The sequence below is a fragment of the Myotis myotis genome, unplaced genomic scaffold (genome assembly GCF_014108235.1).
Source record: "Myotis myotis isolate mMyoMyo1 unplaced genomic scaffold, mMyoMyo1.p scaffold_m19_p_8, whole genome shotgun sequence".
NCBI classification, from domain to species: domain Eukaryota; kingdom Metazoa; phylum Chordata; class Mammalia; order Chiroptera; family Vespertilionidae; genus Myotis; species Myotis myotis.
In genome coordinates this window covers 40869210-40892927 of record NW_023416390.1, presented here as the reverse complement: position 1 = coordinate 40892927, position 23718 = coordinate 40869210, and the positions used below count along the sequence as shown (strand labels likewise).

Here is a 23718-nt window from a genome sequence, read left to right as displayed (position 1 = left end):
CAGATTGTATCAACATCTAACTATAGTTGATTTATGACCTCTCCAACTACCCATCTCTGTATCAATTCATCAGTGCACCTTATTGCCAAGTGAATATCCAAAGACTTTTTACCAGAGAGGCTGAGGCCTTGATTAGGTTCTGGAAGGGGAGATGTCCTTCTATCTCCCTCAGGGATGCTAAGAAAAGCCACAACACTGAGCATGTCACATCTGCTTTGCTGAAACCCTGCAAAATTCCATAAATCTGAAAATTACTGTCAATCCTGTAAGGTGATCAGTTCCAAATAGGATTTTTAAAAATCATAAAAGCTAGGGGAAAGCCCCCATTTTTAGTAAAACAAACTCCAAACTGATTCCACGTTTTATCTTCTAACTCAGTGGTTCTCAACCTTCCCAATGCCGCGACCCTTTAATACAGTTCCTCTTGTTGTGGTGACACCCCCCAACCATAAAATTATTTTCGTTGCTCCTTCATAACTGTAATTTTGCTACTGTTATGAATCGTAAATATCTGAAATGCAGGATTTATTTTCATTGTTACAAACTGAACATAATTAAAGCGTAGTGATTAATCACAAAAACAATATGTAATTATATGTGTTTTCCGATGGTTTTAGGCGACCCCTGTGAAAGGGTCCTTGGACCCCCAAAGGGGTCGCGACCCACAGGTTGAGAAGCGATGTTAACTGAAGATGTGCTGATGACCGCTCCTTGGGGCCCCTGGCTCTTCCTGGCGGAGGACTCTCAGTACCCCCGGCCTCCCGGGGACAGTTTGTGGGACCCCTGAATGTGAGGACACGAAGAAACATAAATAGGATCTTTTATTTTCTTGGACCACCCCCCCCCGCCCCCAACAACAACTACGAGAAAGGACCTGAGGCTCAGTTATGTAAAACCTGAGAGCCCTGGGGGCTCATCCTGGGGCGGGCCGGAGCCTGAGGCCCCCGGGGCGGGCGGGCGGGCGGGAGCCGAGGGCCGAGGGGGATGGAGAGGAGCCGGCGGCCGGGCGCGAGTCCCGGGTGAGGAGTGGGGCAGAGCGGCCGCGCCGCCGGGGAGGGGTTTCCCGGGCCGCGCCGGCCCCTTTCAACCAGGAAGTGAAAGAGACGTCGGGGTCAATGAAACCAGCGGGGAGCCTGGGGGCCAGGAAGGCGGGCGCGGCGGAGGGAGTGCCCGGCGCGGAGGGCGCAGCCGGGGCGCGGGACGCGAGCGGGAGGCGGGCCGCGGTTCCTTCCGATCGTCGCCGCCGCCACGAGGCAGGCTCCCCGGGGATGTCTGAGCCCGCGCCTGGCGGGGCCCGAGCTCCACGCGGCGGCCGTCGCCCCGGCCTCTGAGGGCCGCCACGTACCGGCGCGCGCGGGCTGAGGGGCTCGGTGCCGCCGGGCCGCCCGGGAGGGGCCGGGGCCGGGAGCGGCGGTCCGGGCTGCGCGCCTACCCCATCGCCGCGGCCGGCGGGCCAGGAGGATGCGCGGCGCCGGGCTCTGAAGCATGGAGGGCGTTCTGTACAAGTGGACCAACTATCTCACAGGTCTGGGCTCGGGCGCCCGGGGCGGCGGGCGGCGGCGGGGGAGGCAGGCCGGGGACTCCGGCGCCGCCCGCCCGCCCGTGGGGACCCTCCGCGAATGGGCTCCTCAGATCCTCGGGCTTAATCCCGTCCGGTGCCCCTGTTCGAGCTCATCCGGCCGCTGCCAGGAGACGGTCCCCGATGGCGCACCTTCCGGACGGTGGGAGGTGCACCTGCCCCCGCTTCTCTGCGCGCGTGCTAATGCTGTTTCCTTCTGTGGCTTCCTGGACAGTTTCGGCCGCTCCAGGGGCTGTTGCAATCTCTGTCCTCACTCACCCGCCGTTCAGCATATTGCTAATAGGGTGGTCAGGGTGTAAGACTAGAATGGGCCCTTTAAGATCAAGATTTAATTTTAAGAAATGTTCTCTGTATATAATGTTCATTTCCTAAGCAACACTGTTGACTTGAACAGTTCTCTGGTTGAGGTTTGGACGTAGAAGCATTATTTTGGAAGCTGTCCCTGGGTAATATTCTCTTAGGGGTTGGTTGTCAGTGGAGGTGGCCTTATTCTTTGGATTTCAGGTAAGTGTGAGAAATAGTGGAAGAAAGTGCAACATGCAGAAGTGGAGGAGGCAAGTCAGTTTCACCCATGAAAAGGGGTGCAAGGAAGAACTCCAAAGAGTTAGGTGTTTTTTTTGTAGAAAGGAGGCCTCAGGGAGGGCTTCTTTCCATGACACCAACAACCTGGCTTATTAAGAGCCTTAAGTCTGAATTCCAGTCCCATTTCTGCCATCAACCAAGAGTAAGGACAAGTTACTTATTCTCTCAAGAGCTCAATCCAAGGCCAGGGTGATCAAATGGTTTACCCTGAGGGTGCCTTCCAGTCCAGAATTCTATGATCTCACCAAATTAGAGGAAGGGGAATGGGTTTAAAATAAGATAAAATAGCAAACATTTCTTGGTCCATTGTAATAGGCAAATCTTGACTTGTTGCCCACTTATTCACTCTGCCAACAGTATTAAACCGTTAGTAATTGTATGGTACACTTGTGTCCACCTGACTTTGCTCACAGTCTGCCCATAAACATTTTGAGGCATAAGCACTGAGCTACAGTTGCCCATCTTTTTTTTTTTATTATTAATTACAATGCGAATGCCAGATTTATAGCACCAAATTCTTTATCATTTATGATAGATGGATGTTTTGTCCACACTAAAATGTCAGTTTGTTTCTATAAATATTTTAATAGGAAACATTTAAAAAATACATTTTATTAAGTATTTTCATACTGTTTAGATGAGATATTAACTTTAAGACAGTAGTTTCTGTGGTTTGATATGCAAATGATCATCTCATTGCAGATGTTTATAAGCACAGTGTCTTGGGAGGTCTTTTGGAGAAACTACTTAATGCATAGCCCAGAGCAATGGCCAATGATTCCAGAGATGAGTCATAATTTATTCTTGTGTCAAAATGTGGTCTTAGTGGCTGGCTGTCTTCCCATCTTCTATAGTACTGAGCACCAGCTGGTTGAGGTTTTAACCACTTGTGCTTAAGGTTTCAGTCATTGCAGAGCATTTAAATTAACTGCTAGTATGTACTTGTAGAAGCTTGATAAAATTAAACCTTTTGGAAGAATTCCATTTTTAGAATTTAAATTTGGCTCAATGGCATGCTGATTATTAATTTTAGTTCATCTTAGGTCAGAAGGATGAATATGCTGTTTATACTGAGTGATCTTTAAAGAACCTTCCAGTTCCGTGACAGTGTTGTTTGAGAATCCTTTGTAGAGAAGAAGGATTTCAGTAACATTTGGTAGTTTGAGATAAAAAGAATATGTATTTAAAAAAAAAGAATTTAAAAGAGAGAATACCTATGAGTCTTTTTCACAGATGTAGCCCTATACTTCATAAATGTGTGAATCAATTAGAGATGTTTTATTATTTTTTTAAAAAAATATATTTTATTGACTTTTTACAGAGAGGAAGGGAGAGGAATAGAGAGTTAGAAACATCGATGAGAGAGAAACATCGATCAGCTGCCTCCTGCACACCCCCCACTGGGGATGTGCCCGCAACCAAGGTACATGCCCTTGACCGGAATCGAACCTGGGACCCTTCAGTCTGCAGGCCAATGCCCTATCCACTGAGCCAAACAGGTTAGGGCTAGAGATTTTTATTAAGTATTTCTTCAAAAAGGTGTGAAGAGAAAGAGGAGTCTTCGATTAATTAACCATGGCTGCCTTTCAAGTTGCTATTAATTCTAAGTGAATCCTTTTTCTCACTATTTGTTTTAAAGACATTGTATCACAATATTGCAAGCTTACAGAATTACACAGGGCCCGAGGTGGAGTGTTTTTTCACACTGCTTATAATTTGTTTGCCAAAGTGAATTAGTGTTTGGAAAGATAATGTTGTTATTATTTCAATGTATGCTCAATACAACATACTCATGAATATACTCCTTACCTATACTCATGGATAACCTGCACTGTCTCACTTTTCTGGTATTTAATCATTCATTCCATCAGTCACTTGAGCAATACAGTTTTTTGTTAGTACCTGTCTCTACCAGGCACCATTCTTGGTGCTGGGAATGCAGTGATGAATAAGATAAAGTTCATGTACCAAAAGAACTTACTTTCTAGTTTGCTAGGCCTCATTAGGGAATACAGTGTTTCATAAAAATTTTCCAAGCATTTAAAACTTTTTTGGTGGATATCCATCGCTCTGAACTGTATTTTGACATTCCTGCTGTGAAATTTAACTTTTTATGATGACTCAGCATTGTCATTTCAAAAGTGTTACAGGTAAAAGTTTTTGGCCAGGTATATCCTGGGTCTGTGTAGGATGAAGAACAACTTCCCCCATCTGTCATTATCTTAGTACTATTTGGCCCTGGAAAAATGGAATTGAGTAATTATATAGCAGGCTTTGTCCAAAATGAGCAGGCTGAAGTGTGGTTTAATAGTCACAGAAAGAACAGGGACAGTCACACTGCCTCCTACATGGTCACCATGCTACTGATCAGTGAACTGTTAAAAATTAGTAGCATGCTTAATAAGATTTCAGGGAATACCGAGTTTGGCTTGAGTGGGAGCTGAGCTCTGAGGAAGGCCATCATCCTCATCCCCAACTTCTTGTTAGTGATAGTTGTGTGCTCTAGTCTCTGAATAAATACTAATTAAATGAATGATTGTAGTTTCTAGCATTTCTGCCAGAGCTGTGCAGCAGCAGAGCAAGGAGAGAGGGGTGGTTGGGAATCCATGCTCAGCACAGGGTATGCAGCTTCTGTGTAAGAGACTGGAATTCATCCAGCAGCACTCACTGAATGCAAGGGCGCTTGCTTAGGAAACATATTTTATAAGAGAGGGAAAGGTCACATTGTAGAATTAGAGAGCTAGGTGGCACCTGAGGGGTCTTCTTGTTCAGTCCACTCTCGAGACTTGGCATTTTTGATATTTATTGAAATGAAAAGATTTGACCCAGGCTATCCAACTAAAGAATTGTAGTAGAGCTGGGTCTCTAATCCAGGTCTTCTGTTCTCCCCCTCCCCCCACCCCCTGTTATATCATAGCCCAACTCTGTTCCCTTTTAGAAGAAGGGGGCATTTATATTGCACCCAGGGTAGGGCTGTATTTGAGGATGGGACTTTATGGGTTGTTAATGAGAAAGTAGTAAGCCAGAATAAAGATATTTCTCCCCATATTTATGCCGATCTAGGCATTTCCTCAGAAATCTCTCCCAACAAAGTGGAGATTGATGCCAGAACATTTTGGGCAGGGCTTGTCATTAAAAAAATTCATTGTCAGAATGTTACTTTCGAGCCAGTACATAACATGGAGGGTAAGTTTTGAAATCATAGTTTTCTATGTGATGAAAGTAATTTTTGATTAACTTTTCATTATTTATGATTTTGTAGGTTGGCAGCCTCGTTGGTTTGTTTTAGATAATGGAATATTGTCCTACTATGATTCACAAGATGATGTTTGCAAAGGCAGCAAAGGAAGTATAAAGATGGCAGTTTGTGAAATTAAAGGTAAGTGAATATATGGAATTAGAGGAAGTTAGGTAAAGGTAAGTAAAGGGTTCTGCAGCATACTCCAAAAATGGGAAAAAAGCATTTCTAACTAAGTAGGGATCTTCTAATACCATTTATTTCCTTAGCATTCAGGAGTGGCACTTAGCTTGTTAAGCATAGTTTTTGATATTTCTGTCTCTATGAACATACTTTGAAATTGAATTTTTAAGTACTAGTACACATCTTCCAACATGGACTTTAAAAATAGTTTCTTGTGGATGCCACTTAAGTGTCCATGCTAATTCTACAAGTGTTCTCTTCATTTTTGTAGAAAGGCATTGTAAAGATTGAAAGCTGAATTCTAAAGAAGCTCTGTAGGTTTTTGATAAAGTATGAAGTCAGAGTCATAAAATGGTTCTTGGCTGAATCGAAGATAAGCTCTTCTGAGTAATAGAGATGCTTTTCTTTTCTTTCTTTTTTGGTGATCTTTACAATTTTAAGGAATACTGGTCAGGAATATTGTAGGAAGCCCCTCTATTGGAATTTGATGTTTTTCTTAGGAATAGGCTGGGGTTATGGGTTTTAGGAGGAAAATCACAGAGGTACAGTGCCATTCTCATCATATCAAGAGTGGGTACTATCAACATGACATGTCACTCAATGTTAACCTGACCACCTGGCAGAGGCAGAGTTTGTCAGGTTTCTCTACTGACAGTTACCCTTCCCCCTTCCATACTGTGTTTTTCTGAAATGGGAGAAATAAAGCAGTAAGTCATGTTGTAATTTTCATGAAGGAACATTTTATGAACCATTGATTCTTTTGTATGTGTGTTTGGGGTGTGTAGGATGGAGGTAGGTAGGTAGGTAGGAGAGATCAAGCAAAATGATAGTGAAAGGTATTGAATTCTTTTAAGACAGTGGTCGGCAAACTCATTAGTCAACAGAGCCAAATATCAACAGTACAACGATTGAAATTTCTTTTGAGAGCCAAATTTTTTAAGCTTAAACTATACATGTAGGTACATTGTTATTAACTTAATTAGGGTACTCCTAAGCTGGCCTTTGCTAAAAACGTCCTCAATCTGATTGAGGTACGTTTGCTGAGGTTGACCCCTTCCAACTCTCCCATCCACACTCATCTTGTATACTTGTTTCGTCTATCTCCTTTCATTCATCCTCTCTGTATGTCCACCCCCCACTTCTCCTAACGCCACTTCTTCAAAATAGACTCGCCCAGGCCGAAAACCAACTTCTGCGCATGGGCCACGAGCTCGCACGTGGTATATTGTGGAAGAGCCACACTCCAGGGGCCAAAGAGCCGCATGTGGCTCGCAAGCTGCGGTTTGCCGACCACTGTTTTAAGAGAATTGAAGGAAAAACTAGAGCTCTAGAAGCGTGAATGTTAAACTCCTTCAGGGAGTCATGACTATATAAAATATAGAATCAGCAGTCTGGTGTATTGTTACTTGCATATTCCCTGAAATATGTGGGATTAATTTTGCTTTTTATTTTTTATTTTTGTAAATCACACAAGAAAAGCATGTTCAAAGCGTAAGTTTTTATCTTTTTAAAGAGTGATGGTTTTATCTCATCTTATTCCCCAGATTCAATTCCAAATGAGATTTGATGAGAATCAGAAATCAAACTACCTTCAAATTTTAAAAATTTGCCAACTTTGAGGATTTTAAAAGACTATTAGTGGCAGAATTCTAAGGCAATTCCCAATGTTTTTAAGCCCTGGCAGCATTTTTGTTGTTTTCTGTTTAAAGTAATCATTTTATTAAAGAATAATATACTCATAGAAAAGGGCACAAATCTTACTCAATTTGAAGAATGTTTACCAAGTGAACATGCTTGTGTAACCACCACCCAGGTCAAGAATTAGAATATTATCCTCATCCCAGATGCTGGGAAATTATTGTGTCCCCTCAGCCCCTAATTCCTATAAAAGGTAACTATTAATCTGACTTTATCAACCATAAATAAATATTTAGAACATTTATAAATCAGTATTTTTTTCTGTGTCTGGCTTCTTTCTTTTTTTCAAACATTTTTATTGATTTTTTTTTTTGAGAGAGAGAAGAAGGGAAAGGGAGAGAAACATTGATGAGAAAGAACATTGATTGGTTGCCTCCTACAGGTTTCTTCAATAAATAATGATGTTGAGTATTTTTTCAGATATAATTAGCCATTTGAACATCTTCGTTTGAAGTCCCTTTTCAATTCTTTGGCCCAATTTCTAAAATGGGCTATTTTTCATGTTGATCTGTAAGAGTTCTTTATATAGTCTGATGATTTTTTATATTGCAAAGGTATTCTTTCACTCTGTAGTTTGCATGTTTATTCTGTTAATGGTATCTTTAGATGAACACACGTTCTTAATTTCAATAAAATCCGGTTTATTAGTTTTGTTATTAGACATTTTTATATCCCACTAAAGAAATCCTGTTACCTTCTTGAAGCTTTATTGTTTTACTGTTTATATTTAGGTTTATATTAGGTCTGTGACTGGCTTAAAATTTATTTTAATATATGGTCTCAGGTAGGTGTCAAGATGCATTGTTTTTTACCCCTATATGGCTGAGTACAATTCTTGATGAGCTCTCTTTTGTCCCAGCCTCAATGGGTTGTGTAGGAGAGGAGGAAGAGGATGGAAGGGGAAAAGATCTTCAAAATACTCTTGCTTTCCAAGTGATTATGATGTGCCCGTTACTTGAGGACAACATGGCCATAGTTACCATTTGTTGTGCTTCATCTATATGCCAGGCACTATCCTAGGCGTGGGGTATACCAAAACACAGACTCTGCTTTCAAATTCAGTAAAAACTGAGTGATAAGTATAATGGTTCTTGCATATTCATGTATTATTCATGTGTATTTAGGGTAGTACAGTTGGCCCCAAGGGAAGGAGTTCTTAGTTCTCACTTCTCTGTACATATTATATTTAGTAGTTAATTTTTGGTGTTTTCTCTTGCTTGGCACCACTGCCAGCTGGGGTAGATGTGAGAATGGAAGTTTGGAGGGTAGCCCCTTAGGGAGCAGCACTGCCTGCATCTTAAGTCATAGTTTGTTGATTTAAGTGTCTGAAACATCTAATACTGTGTAAGAGTGATGATGCTTTGATTCTCCCCAACTTAATTCCATGACTGTATTTCTCCTTTGTTTATCATCATAGTCCATTCAGCAGACAACACAAGAATGGAATTAATCATTCCAGGAGAGCAGCATTTCTACATGAAGGCGGTCAATGCAGCTGAAAGACAGAGGTGGCTGGTTGCTCTGGGGAGCTCCAAAGCCTGTTTGACTGACACTAGGACTAAAAAAGAAAAAGGTAACTGTGCCGTGCCAGCACAGCCAAGGGATCGGTGAGCCTAAGGGGGGGGGCAGGGAGGGGGGGCGGCGAAGGATGTAGAAAAGACAGACAGAGAATAAGCTGGGTTTAGGTGGATCTTCCTGAGCCTGGCTGAGGCCACCGAGAGAGATCCAGACAGCACGCTGAGCCTTTATTTTATAGCCAGAGGTAAACAAGGTAGCGGTCACCATAGTTACAATGTTCTTGTGAGTTTCACTTGTTTTGGCTGCACTTGCTACATTTCCCTCAGGCCATTAGCTACCCAGATAAGATATAGGGAGCTTCATAAGGTCAAGCCTAATTATGCTAAGAGGGCTGTGTCCTCTAAGCTGGGACTTGTTTGTGACTTTGCCAACAGGTCAGTCCCAGGCTTAACCCTATAGCTGCTCCCTACAAGTAACTTCCCTTGCAGAAAGAATATTTTCTTAAACACAAATATAAATTGTCATGTTCACTTATAGTTAGTAATCTATCCCAAAGACGTAATCAGAAATGTAGATTTATGTACATAGATGTTCATCAAAGTAAAAAAAAAAATTTAATGCAAAGGTTTGAATTCAGGGGAATGGCTCAGTAAACTGTATAGTGCTTACATAGGCTGATTATATATATGCAGTAAAATGTTTACAACGAATTTTAATGATGTGAGGAAATGTCCAAGGTTAACTGATAATTGAAAAAAAACAGGATTCAGCATTTTATATCCATTCATTGGACAGCTCAGCAAAGATAGATAAGAACTGATAAAGTTGTTACCTTTGGAAAGGGAATTTGTGGGAAGAAGACTCACTTTTCACTGTATACCTTTTGACTTTATTGTGTACATACATTGTCAATTTAAAAGGACTAAATAAAAATCAAAAGAAAGCAAATAATGTATGGTATTCAATTATATGCAGATATAATGTGAAAATAACAATAGTATTTATATCTTGGTAGTGAGATTGTAGTAGTTCAATTTTTCTTTTCTATATTTTTCGTTTTCCAAAATTCTTCATTGACCTTATATTACTTTTATAGTTAAAAACAATAGAAGTTACCTAAATTAGTGAAAGCAACTAAATTATGGATATATGAAAAGAACATCATGGAAAGAGTATGGCTAAGGGTAGGATAAGAAGGAATGAAAGGTGGGAACAACCCAAACGTTCATAGACAGATGACTGGATAAACACAGTATGGCATATACACACAATGGAGTATTGTTCAACCTTAAAAAGGAAGAGGAAATTTTGACACATGCTACAACATGGATGAATCTTTAAGATATGCTAAGTAGCCGAAGCTGGTTTGGCTCAGTGGATAGAGCGTCGGCCTGCGGACTGAAGGGTCCCAGGTTTGATTCCGGTCAAGGGCATGTACCTGGGTTGCGGGCACATCCCCAGTGGGAGATGTGCAGGAGGCAGCTGATCGATGTTTCTCTCTCATCGATGTTTCTAACTCTCTATCCCTCTCCCTTCCTCTCTGTAAAAAATCAATAAAATATATTAAAAAAAAAAAGATATGCTAAGTGAAGTAAACTAGTCACAAAAGGACAAATATTGTATGACTGCTCTTAGTATGAAGTATCTAGAGTAGTCAAATTCATAGAAACAGAAAGTACAGTGGTGTTTTCTAGGGGTCAAGGGAGGGGAGAATGGGGAGTTAGTGTTTAACGTGTACAGAGTTGGCTGGAGAAGATGAAAAAGTTTTGGAGGCGGATGTGAGTAATGGTTATGTGGTAACATGAGTATAATTAATGCTAGCACACTGTGCATTTAAAAATGATTAAAATAGTAACATATTTTACTACAATTAAAAAGAAGGGATGAGCTTAAATTTGAGTAGGAGGTTAAGTTAAGTGGGCTAGAGCTCTTTGGTCTACTCTAGCTGGAGTGGCTCTGTGGCTAGTACCACAAAGCAGTGCCACTGATTCAGGGATGCAGAAGCACCAGGATCTGCTATGTGTATTTTTTCTCCTTCCTCTGCTGCTTATTCCTCTAGTTTAGAAGGTATTGGTGAGTGGCTGAGATTATGGCTGAATGTTTAGTCTGTCCAGATCTATTAAACAAAAGAAAGTGAGCTCTTAATTAAAAAATTCTGAAAATAATGTAATATGAAAATAAAGCTATGAAAAGAACAAAAAAAATGAATGTTTATGTAAAATAGTTTTAACTACATAAAAACTAAAAATATTTGTATGCCAAAATATACAATAAAACAGAACTGATAGATCTTGAAATGTATTTTAGAGTATAAAGGACAGGTGAAAGATGGCTACATTTAGTGTATAAGAAATTTTATAAATGACCAATTTATTTATTATTAAGAGAAAACCCAAACACCAGAACTGGAAAAATGAGTTAAGGACAAGAAAAGTCAATTCACAAAAGAAAAATGTAAGCACTTTTCAGTGAAAGATGAGTGAGTGATGGAATGGAAGTATCTTGTATAAGACATTCATTGGTCATCACCCTGTCTCTGGGAATTAATCTACCCAAACTTCATGTTAGACATACAACTGCCAATTTTTTCCCATTAATCTGAAGAGAAGGTGTTTCCTTAGAGTATTTGTATCCTATTTCCAAGGTCTCACACTATAGATATTATATTTATTGTCTTACTTTTAAAAAAAACCCTGCTTAGGAGAAAGAGGGAGAAAGATCGGTGCCATGAGAGAGGAAAGAGGGAGGTGTGGGCTTGCTCCAGAAAAGAGAGAGGGTGCACAGAAAAGAGAGGGAGCAGAAAAGAGAGGGAAGTGAGGTGGAGAAAGGCTGGAAGGATGTTTGCTTGGAGAAGGAAGGCACAAGCGTATTTTTGAGGGCAACATACCCAGAATGGCAGGAAAGGGCCATCAGGTGCAGGCTAGCGGCGGAAAAATGGCACTAGGCCTTAGAGGTGAGTTGAGCTGGACTTGAGTTCAGCTTAAAAGAATTCAGAGCCAAGGAACTGAAATTATAAGGGCAAGTTTATTTAGAAAGTTACTGAGGTAGTAGAAGGGCCCTTGGAGTTTAGAAGAAAGAGGGAGTTAGATAAGAGCCTTGAGAGATGAAAGAGGGAGGGGAGGCTGGGGTATGCTCCTAAAAAGAACCTGCTGGGAAAGCAGAGGGTGGGGAAAGGCACGGCATGCTCCACAGAGAGAGCCGCTGTCGTGCTTTTTAAATGATTCCATTTTATTGCTTTTCCCCCACAGTGTGAAAATGATCTAATTGAATGTTTATGTATGTTCCTTTTAGAAATAAGTGAAACCAGTGAATCTCTAAAAACCAAAATGTCTGAACTTCGCCTCTACTGTGACCTTTTAATGCAGCAAGTTCATACGATTCAAGAATTTGTTCACCATGATGCGAATCATTCATCTCCCAGCATAGAGGTATAACAGGGATATTCTTTTATATCTAATTATGCTTTGCAGTACTTTGCTGTTTTCAAAAAAAATGGGAGTTTTTATTCTACCAAGGAAGAAATGGGAGAATGGGCCCAGGGCAGACATGAATGGTATCTACCACTCAGTAATTCTCCAGAATTTCTACTGCTGTGATCACCTTTGGAATTCAGATAGTTATACAATTACCATTTAGGTTAGGTTTATCTAAGATAAATTCTGTGCATGGTTTTTCAATATAAAAAACTTATTTTTTCTTGGAATCTAATTTCATACATTGTTTGCCTGAGAGATAGGTAATTATTATTCATGTATGGCTTTAATTTTCTAATGTAGCGTATTTTAAATAGATTTAACCACAACCTAGTCAGATGTCCTAGTCAGTACTTGATTTTAAGGTAGTGTATGAGTCTACATAGTCGTGTATGAGTCTGTTCAACTCTGTGTGTAATTTTTCAGAACATGAACGAAGCCTCTTCCCTACTTAGTGCCACATGTAATACGTTCATCACAACGCTTGAGGAATGTGTGAAGATAGCAAATGCCAAGTTTAAACCTGAGATGTTTCAGCTGTCCCATCCGGATCCCTTAGTTTCTCCTGTGTCACCTTCTCCTGTTCAAATGGTTGGAACTTACAGTTTTTCTTCTAGTAATATTGCATGTAGTTCTGTTTTTGTTTTTATTTTTAAGGGTGGAATCTGACGGTGGGTGGGAAATAGTCAACAGGTTAATTTTTTTAAAATTGTATTCGTATTCTCTATTGGAGCCTTTCATCTGGTGAGCTCAGCATGTGCCAAGGTCCTGAGCCCCTCACCCCGGAGGGGCTGTACCATTTACCCCATTGTGCCAGGAAAACACTACAGTGTTCTTTGGGTGCTGTGACATGAAAACGGTTGGGGAAAACTGTTCCGTTTGGTAAAAACATACAATGGGGTGATGTTCACCCACAATGGGATAAAATTAAGCAAATCTTTACAGAAGTTATAAGGAATTTGAAACAACTTGTTGCAGGGGAAACAGTATCTTGTAGTCTGCATTTGGATTTGAACCCTCTGAGTAGGCAAGTTTCTTAATCTCTCTGTACCTCAAGCATTTGTAAAATCAAGTGTCTTCTACATCAGAGGCTCTTTGCAAAACACCTGACCTGTTTATATTAGGGGATGTTGTTGGGTGAGTAATCCTAAAGGACGTGATTTCTGTTAAAGGAGGTATTGTAATGTGATTTTCTTTTATTTAAAAATTTTTTTAAATATATTTTTTTATTGATTTCAGAGAGGAAGGGAGAGGGAGAGAGAGATAGAAACTTCAGTGATGAGAGAGAATCATTGATCGGCTGCCTCCTGCACACCCACTACTGGAGATCCAGCCCACAACCTGGGCATGTGCCCTTGACTGGAATTGAACCTGGGACCCTCCAGTCCGCAGGCTGACACTCTATCCACTGAGCCAAACTGGCTATGGCTAATGTGATTTTCTTACATCTGATCATTAGACAAGTACTCTTTTTGTGAGGAGCAGCATATTTGTTGTCCTTTTCAAGCTACTAAACTTGCTCTAGCATGCTGTGGGGAACTCTCAGGTGAGAGAAGGTTTGATGAGACTTTACAGTTTTTTCATGAAACTGTTTTCAGGAGCCCCTTTTTAGAAGGAAAAATACCACCTGGCTACTATTCTAGCAATTACCCGAAGACTTATTTATTGGAAAAAAGAATAGGTACAACTTATTCCTAGGTTCTGTTACCTACCCCAGCAAATTTAGTCATAAGAAATTTAGTAAAGATTATTATCTAAATTTACTTGGATCATTATTTTTTAATCAATGTATGTCTTCTCAGATAGGTGTACCATGAAAATGAGCTTTATTGCCAGATTAGTCTGGGAAGTGCTAGGTTAACTTAAAACAAATTGGGTTTCTCTGTCATCTCCGTCATATGTCTTTTATGCTCAAGTGTATTATGACCTCTGAGAATTGGTGTGCAGTGTTTCTGAAATTTGTTTGGCAATTATACCCTTTTTTAAAAAAATATATATATTATTGATTTTTTACAGAGAGGAAGGGAGAGAGATAGAGAGTTAGAAACATCGATGAGAGAGAAACATCGATCAGCTGCCTCCTGCACATCTCCCACTGGGGATGTGCCCGCAACCAAGGTACATGCCCTTGACCGGAATCGAACCTGGGACCTTTCAGTCCGCAGGCCGACGCTCTATCCACTGAGCCAAACCGGTTTCGACTGGCAATTATACCCTTTTTGTTTATTTTTGAATAACATCTCAGGACGGTAGCATTCAGTAGAACACAGTTTGACAGTTTTGCTTTTAGAATAATTATAGACATACTGTGAAATGTGAAATAACACATATAACTCAACAAAAACATGATCTTTTGAGACGGATATTTGGTGCTGTGTTCCTGAGATTGATGGACAAGAGGTCCACTTTTCTTTTTTTTTAAGGTGTACTTTATAGAGCTAAATATAGTAAGTAAACCTCAAACCTGCCTTGTTTGTATTGAACTTCTGAGGACAATGCCTTCTGTTTCAAATGCGCTATAGTTCTGAGAGGTCATATTTGTACTGATGTATAAGAAACTCTAATAACTCTTTCTCCTCTAAACCAAAACCTTTTATCAATAGAAACATTAAACCCAAACTTTTTACCAACAACAACATTATAAGAAATCCAGTCAGAGGCTGCTTAGTTTTCCTTGCCATGCCATTTTCTTGCACACATAAAGCACAGATTGTGGCTTATGGTAATTAGTTCTGGAGATAGGGAAAGTAAGGTCAGACAGTCTTCATGAGAAAACGTCCTTTTTAAAAAATAACACAAGTAAATGAAAAACAAAACATTTGAGAATTCCAAAATTAACCTGATAGTTATAACCATTTTATGTAGTTACTTTCATTATGTCCCTCTTAAAATTAACTTGCATTCAATTATGTTTCAAGTCATCATGGAAGTTCAAACAGTGGCCTTTTTGATGCACAGATTGATGATAATTTTAGTGGGGATGTTGTTGGGTGAATAATCCTAAAGGAAGTGGTTTCTGTTAAAGGAGGTATTAATATACAGTTGCATCTTAATGTCAACCAGATATCCCTGGACTCATGGACGGGTCATAACTGCTATTTCAACTGGCATTTCTCAGAGCAGCTGGTGGCTCATGTTACAAATGTAGAAGATGTTTATTTCCATAACACAAATGTTAGACACAGATTGGACCTGTAAGACTCTTGAGCCTGTATATAAAAACTATCATTCTTAGCCTTTAATATAAATTTCATTATTTTGTTATCTTGTTAAATAGTGAAACAACTGTTTGGTTGCCTCTATTTTTTTCATTTGTTGGACTTAGCATTTGTCATATTTATGAATGTTCTGCTTAATCAAATTTTATTTATTTGTATTTTCAATATATGTTTTTAGAAACCTATTTGAGGCTTAGGGTTCTTCTGAGTTCTTTAAAGAATTGAATTGTTAATGCCATCTTCCATGAAAACCATACTTTAGAACATCTGTGTGACAGCTACCTGAATAATGAATGGTAAAGAGAAGCTTTGCTCCTAGACTCTATTCCTGTCCTTTAAAAAGTATATAGAGAGATTTATTAGAATATTTTCTGACTTACTAGATACACCTTTTTATAAAAAACATTATGATTTTTGGGGGACTAGGTAAGTATACTCTTTTTTATATTTATGTATATACACACACAAACACACATATGATACAAAATTTAAAATTTGGTTTTTAGTATTGAGAAAAGAATCCAACATGTTTTTGATATGTGTTGAGAAAGATTCCCATTAATGGTTATTAGGGAGAAAGCTTGAAATTGTGCTAATAATGTTACTTGAGTATGTAAACATAATTTTTTGGCCAGCCATTTTTTTTTATCTGAATAAGAATGATAATATATTAGAGCTGCTTTATTTTACTTGACTAATGGATTATGCTCACTTTTTAAAAAATTTTCTAGATGAAGCGTTCTGTCAGCCACCCCGGTCCTTGCAGTTCAGAGAGGTAAAGTAACCTTCTTCTGACCAAGTTCTCCCAAATTTATAGCTACTTAGGGAAATTCTTTGAACATTTAACATAAAGTGGTGTGGAATGTAAATTCCCTATGGGCAGAGTCTGGTTCTGATTTGCTCAGCATTTCTATCTCTTAGTGCTTAGTATAGGGCCTGGCCACAGTAGGTAGTCAGTAAAGAAAAAAATGAGTGAATAAATTAACCAGCAAGGTAAGCCAGCTATTATACCTCTTTGAGATGTTTAAAATTATATTAAATGATATAATTTGATGGTTTATAAATCAAGTTTTGATATAACAAGGCTCCAAAGCTTAGGCTCATTTTGCTACTGCTTTTACTGCATCATATATTCATACTGAGCTGTTTTTCTTTTAAAAAAATATTTTTATTGATTTAAAAAAATACTTTTATTGATTTCAGAGAGGAAGGGAGAGGGAGAAAGAGATAGGAACATCAATGAGAATCATTAATTGGCTGTCTCCTGCACGCCCCCCACTGGGGATTGAGTCTACAACCCCCGGCATATACCTTGACCGGGAATTGAATCATGACCTGGTTTATAGGTCAGTGCTCAACCACTGAGCCACGCTGGCTGGCTGAGCTGTTGTTTTATTAGATTCTAAAGATCTTACTGAAAAGAGAGAAAAATCAGTTGGTATTTCAAAGTATACACACAAATGTATACACACACTTTGAATAATCATAAAGGCAGTGTTTATTAAAATACATTTCATTTTCAAAATTGAGCTATCAGCTGTTAAAGTGTGCATACATTTTTTGGGGACACCCTGTATATTCATTCAACACATTTAAAAATTTTATGTGCTAGATAAATCTTGCCAATATCCCAGGCTACTAGAGTATTTATCTTGGTAGGTGATGTTCTTGTACATTGCTATGGTTGTCTTATTTGGTTCATTGGAAAGTGATGAAATTATAATGACATTAGCATTTATTTCTTTACATTAAGAATAAGTGCTGAGCCCCTATTATTGCTTTGTCACCTTTTTTTCCTCTCTGATGATTAAATAATCCTTGATTGAACTATCATGTGCTCAGAGGTGTTAAGTGATGTATGTGCCCCATTTATCCAATCCTATCGGAATGAAGAGTTTTACCAACAGAATTTTCCAGAAAAGTAGCAGCTTGATCCCTTTGACAAAATTTTACATTTATAAGAGAAAGTTTTCTGAACTGTATTTTATCCTTTGTACCTTGGTAAATAAGATATAAACTTTTTTTTTCTTCTTGATGAATCAAGGTTGTCATTAAGAACAGTAATGTTGGGCTTTAATACATTGATAGCCAAGATGCTCTTGAGTGGCAGTGATTTGTTTCTACATTGAATTTTTTTATTGATTTTTCCAATTTTTGTATTTTTTAGATTGTTTTTTTTTAAATAGTTTTTTTAGCCTCCATTTGCCATCTTTGTCTTGCTGCTGTCAGTGAGCTGACCTTTAATATGCTTCCACACTACCTGCCCATCACCTTTCACCCTGCTGTTTTTAATCAGATATGGATTGACACTAGATCTGTGCATTTGTGAAATCCATAATTTTTAGTTTTTTTTTTTGTTTTGTTTTTTTTTTTAATATATTTTATTGATTTTCCACAGAGAGGAAGGGAGAGAGATAGAGAGTTAGAAACATCGATGAGAGAGAAACATCGACCAGCTGCCTCCTGCACATCCCCTACTGGGGACGTGCCCGCAACCCAGGTACATGCCCCTGACCGGAATCGAACCTGGGACCCTTCAGTCCGCAGGCCGACGCTCTATCCACTGAGCCAAACCGGTTTCGGCATAATTTTTAGTTTTTAAACATTTGTTAACCATCTGATATGTCTTCTGTCTAGCTGGATTTTCCTTTATTAAAAAAAAAAAAATCATTTTACCCCTTTTCCATTTAGTTTGGCTCAAAGGTCATATTCTCCAGGTTATCAGCTGGATTCTAAATGATTTGACTTATTGTGGCCTGACCTCTGAACAAGTAGAACTTAACTAAAATAGAACTTTGGGCATAAAGATAGCTCCTCTTTCATTAAAAGAAAAGTCATTTAAAACTCCAGATAAGTTGAGGGTGTTTTCATTTGTTTTAAAACTACAGTTTAATGCTTTTTATTTAATTTGCAGGAGTAGCCACTCTATAAAAGAACCAGCGTCTACACTTCACCGGCTCTCCCAGCGACGCCGAAGAACCTACTCAGATACAGACTCTTGTAATGATATCCCTCTTGAAGACCCAGATAGTAAGTTAGATGGGTCTGTCTCTTTCTTTGGTGTATTCAGCAAAATTATTGTGGGGCTTTGTAATTGTTGAAATGAAGAATACTGACAAGTGAACACCATACTTGGGCCCTTAGATTAATTCCTTAATACAGAGCTAAGCAGACAATACATAATCAACAGAAGCTCATATATCCTCTTATAAACATCTTTGTTATTAACTGAGAAGTGCTGAGTATCTTTTGGTAAATACCTTATCTTAGACTTATATAGAATACCGAAGTCTTTTACTCCCACTACATTTTAGTAATTACTTAATAATTTTCTACTCCCAATACATGCATTTAAAGAGCATTTTAGAAGAAAAAGAATAAATTGTGGGATTTAGGGCAAGTTCAAAGTACTAAGAAAATAAGAAAAAAATACAGACAAGTTCTAAGGTCAAAGAAAAAGTCAGCATTGTTATTTAAATAATTTGAAATGTCCAAGGAAAATAATTTTTTTCCTGGTGTTGGTAGTGAATTATAGTAGCATTTATTCCTATACCTTTTTATCCCTTACTATTTAAAGAGGCAGCATGCTGTGATTGAATACTTTAGGAAAGGTTTTGTGATTTAATAATTTTTCTTTGCAGAGAAAAAGCTTTAAAAGTGTGTCAGACGATCTGTTTAGACAGTAGTGAATATGATTTCTACTGAACACAAATATGGTCGTATTAACATTAATAGGCTTTTGCTTTACAAAGTCTTTACTATTGCCTATGAAGTCTGTGGGCTAGAAACTACATACAGTTCCCAATTCCGTAACAGATTGTGTTCTAAGAGTTCATTTGTAAGCCAGTTGTGTAGAACACAGGTCTTATTTCCCTTATGGAAATGATGGAAAATGGCAGTTTGATTGTTTAAAAAATATATATATATATATATATATACATACACACACACACACATTGATATTAGAGAGGAAGGGAGAGGGAGAGAGAGAAAAAGAAACATCAATGATGAGAGCGAATCATTGATCGGCTGCCTCCTGCACACCCCCTACTGGGGATCGAGCCCACAACCCAAGCATGTGCCCTTGACAAGAATCGAACTTAGGACCCTTCAGTCTGCAAGCTGATGCTCTAGCCACTGAGCCAAACCAGCTAGGGCAGTTTGATTCTTTGGTTGCCTAGAAGAGCCCAGCTAATTCACAGGATGGCTAAAATGGGACAAAACAAATGGTGTTAGATTTCTAGTATTCGAATATATAGAAAACATTAAGATAGAATTGGTTTACTCACCAGGATAAACAGGTTTAGTTAGAGGAGAATGTGGAGTTCATGAAGATGGTGGAGATTCTAAAAGGGACTGCTGGCAACTTTCAGATCCTTAGAAGTTGATGGTATTTTTTTATGCCTATTTTTATTACAGAACTAATACTCTATTTATTAATATAGAGCACCGACCTGTGCTCATTATCATTTTGAATTAAAGTTGGGACAATGGGTAAAGAAATGAAGAGAGGAGCCCTCGCTGGTTTACTCAGTGGATAGAGTGTTGGACTGTGGACTAAAGGGCCCCCGGGTTCGATGCCAGTCAAGGGCACATGCCTGGGTTGCAGGCTCTATCCCCATCAGGGGGCGTGCAGTAGGCAGCCGATCAGTGATTCTCTCTAATCATTGATGTTTCTATCTCTCTCTCCCTCTCCTTTCCTCTCTGAAATCAATAAAAACATATTTAAAAAAAATTTAAAAAAAAAAGAAATGGAGAGAGGAAAAGGATGAGGGTGATAGGGGAAGGAAGAAAAACTTTCCTGGGCCAGTTTAGTACAAGTTGGAGGAGGTAAGGAAGAGAGAAAGAGAGGTTAGGAATGGGGGGAAAATGTTACCTGAGGCAAGTGTTATGTATCCTGATTAACCTGTTCTTTCTGCCTTCTACACATGACCCTTTAATCCAGAGCTCATGAAAAAGCTCTATATGCTGCCTTTTACTTTTCTCTAGATGCCAGTTCTTCTCTTCTTTAAGGGAAACATTTTTATTTGTGATAGCTAAATTAATTTTTTTAAAGCTAGCCATTTTCCTTAGCTCTCCTGTTTTAGGCACTGTGGTCTTGACTTTCTGAAGACTGTTTTCATATAATACTTAAGCATAAAGCCTATTCCATTTAGCATTCCCCAATTTAATTGTAAAGGAGTGTAACAAAACTAGTCCCACGTGCAGGCTCACACACTTGCGTACATATTCGTGTGCATACATGTATCTTAGTCCTCCAGAACTTTTTAAAATTGGCAACTGTAGGCGAGGTTAAAAGTGTTATCCTTAGATTTCCTTCTGTATGTCCTCAACTTTAGTGTCCCAGTTAGTTGACAAAGCAGAAACTGAATTAGCGCTTTCTTAGAAATATGGTTTGCAATTGGAAGTCTTAGTTGAAAGGCTTTATTCCCAAATGTTATTTTCTTTAAGAGACCCAGCTGCTTCTATTTTTTATTAACTATAGTAAAAAAATAAAAGCAATAAAAAGTTATGTTAAGTTCAAGCAATATGTACCTATAAAAGTGCAATTGCCTTGGAACCGGACCATGCCGATGTGTTAAGCTCTGTTCACATGCAGCTTCAGTGATAGTTTTGTGAATTGCATTCCAAATGGCAATAGATAAGCTTCAATGTGCTTAACTCAGAAAGTCTAGTGATGAAAATAGCAAGACCCAAATTAGTCTAGTTCTGTTACCAATTGTGTCATCTTGCCTTAGGCATGTAACCCTTTTGGGGTCTTGGTTTCTTTGCCTAAGAGCAAAGAGGTTACTAACAGTATTAAAACCATCAGGCTGAAAAAGCCATAGTTAATTAGGAAAGATTAATTCAATTCAACAAATATTTATTGAGTGCCCATTATGTGCCAATCATGGTCTTAGCAATGAACAAAATAAATATCTCTATTTTCAGGTAGTTTCATAATTTATCTCATGAACTCTGAAATTTCTTTCAATGACTGCCAATAGTAGAAAAGTTAGATTTTTCTTTATTAAACAAATAATCAGAAAAATTAGCAGAAAGCTAAAGGAATTCATATCCCTGAATAGGAAACTTAAAATGTTCTTCACAAAGGATATTGGAGTTAATATTGATAGGATTTTTAACCTTTTAATCAATTTGTTAATAGGGCCTGTTCACTGTTCAAGAAATACACTTAATGGAGATTTGGCATCAGCAACCATTCCTGAAGAAAGCAGACTTATGGCCAAAAAAAAATCTGAATTGGAAGATCCTCTTTCATCCTTTTCTTCCTGAGGAAACAGAAATGTCCAACTTCCTCTAAGTATTGCTATGCAAAAGCTGCTGTAATTAAACTATGTCATAGGGAGTAGTTTTTCCCTTAGGATTTCTCTGCACTTTATAGAATATTGTAAAACAAACAAAAACCCACATACCTTTGAAGTGTATTTTATCTTTATATAGTTTATTTGCAAGAGTATTTTCCTAATAACTTCACAGTATGAATGTGCATCTTTTTTTCTTTTTAAACAAATGATGGTGTAACATTTTGACATCCGTAAGGACAAATGTAGATATTTTTCTAAAAAACTGTGAGTGACTGACAGCTTAGTCAGTGTATTGTAGCTTATAAATATGAAATCTTATAAACATAAGGTTTCAGTTGGACAGAAGTGTGACATATGTAACTTGTGCCATGGACCAAATGGTCACTTTACCCCAGCTGAAAACGAGTTACCATAGCAGCTTGATGGTGATTGTACTGTATTCCTTTAAGCAAAAGGAAACATTTAATATTCTTACATATTTTTAGCCCAAATACCATGACATTGAGGATTTTTTTTTACAAACCAGACTTGTGCTGTCCTTCATATGTGAAGTTGACACTACTGATTTGTCAAAACCAAATGTTGAGTTAAAGTATTTAATTTTTATTTATTTATTTTTCTGTTGCATCAAAAATGACCTACCAAATTTAAGATGTGTATACATTGTTATTTACACTGTTCTGGGAAAGAGGCTAATGTTGTAGTGACCTTGCTCACTTCTACCAGAGAAATAAACGGCTTTCAATGGAAAAGGATTTTAGTGCTTTTTTCCTAAAATAGACATTAAGCTGCTCTTTTAAGGTATTAATGTTTGCAGCTCTTCAGACTATCTAGAGACATTTTTTAATTTATGAATATTTATACAAAAAAGGAATTCTGTTAAGGCAACTGCTCTACATCACTTGAGAATGGCATTATTTAATTAAAGAACAGATAGCATTTTTTGGTAGTTCCTGTCCATATCTATTGTCAGTGTTTGCCTTGTAAACTGTTTTTCTAAATTCACTTTGGAGTGATGGTTTTGTCCAAGGTCTTGGATGAGGAGCACTTTAAAACAAACTGGTTTGGTGTTTTTAAGTTAATCATGTGTTTAATAAATATGTGGTTTTTGCATTCAAACTCATCACATAATACATTGTATTTTTTTACCTTTGTTGATATTCTGCCTAATTTTTATCAAGTTTTAATAGTATTTGTTATGTTTTTGATTTTGTGTATTCAGACCTCATAGTGAAAACACAAATGATGCATAATTTTAATTTTGTTGCCTATGAGTTTAGAATAGTGTGACCTATTTTACTTTAAAATTCTCTTATAAGTTTGTGTGAGAATTTTTTTTTAAGAGTCGATGTTTGGTATTTACTTTATTAAAATAAATCTGTAATTATAGGCTTTCTCCCTTAAGTTAAAAATGGACATATGCAATCTATAGTCATTAATATACATTTAGATAAACTGTGTGCTCTTAAAGTATTTTATTATTATTTTTTTATATTTATTTTTTAAATTTTATATTTTGTTGATTTTTTACAGAGAGGAAGGAAGAGGGATAGAGAGTTAAAAACATCAATGAGAGAGAAACATCGATCAGCTGCCTCCTGCACATCCCCAGTAGGATGCTCTTGACCGGAATCGAACCTGGGACCCTTCAGTCCGCAGGCCGACGCTCTATCCACTGAGCCAAACCAATTAGGGCGAAAGTATTTTATTTTAAATAGCACTCAGATCATTAGACTGTATTAAATGGAATCTTTTTCTGGTCTTACGCTGTACTTCATATGTCTAATTTGAGAAAAACTTTGATAATGTAGTAAGTTCTCATGTTGAGCAGATAATCAGATATTTTGTTTCTTTTTTTTTTTTTTTTTTTTTTTTTTTAGTAAGAACTTGCATAGTGACAAGACTATGAAGTTCAAGGTGC

At 38.1% G+C, this 23718-nt stretch overlaps 1 protein-coding gene across 1 annotated transcript; it reads left to right on the top strand.

The window, feature by feature from the left end:
- The first annotated feature begins 1115 nt into the window (after nt 1–1115).
- PLEKHA3 (pleckstrin homology domain containing A3) lies at nt 1116–22920 on the top strand. Its single transcript, XM_036320018.1, has 8 exons — nt 1116–1525; nt 5424–5540; nt 8698–8853; nt 12090–12226; nt 12698–12862; nt 16221–16264; nt 18404–18519; nt 21638–22920. Exons 1-8 carry the CDS (start codon nt 1486–1488, stop codon nt 21763–21765), a joined length of 903 nt encoding a protein of 300 aa, XP_036175911.1. The 5' UTR covers nt 1116–1485; the 3' UTR covers nt 21766–22920.
- Nucleotides 22921–23718: the final 798 nt, after the last annotated feature.

Excerpts from the sequence above, each read along its gene's own strand:
- PLEKHA3 (XM_036320018.1), top strand. The coding sequence starts at position 1,486 with ATGGAGGGCGTTCTGTACAAGTGGACCAACTATCTCACAG. Across the intron at positions 5,541-8,697 it reads GGCAGTTTGTGAAATTAAAG|TCCATTCAGCAGACAACACA; the intron begins GTAAGTGAATAT and ends TTATCATCATAG. Across the intron at positions 18,520-21,637 it reads CCCTCTTGAAGACCCAGATA|GGCCTGTTCACTGTTCAAGA; the intron begins GTAAGTTAGATG and ends ATTTGTTAATAG.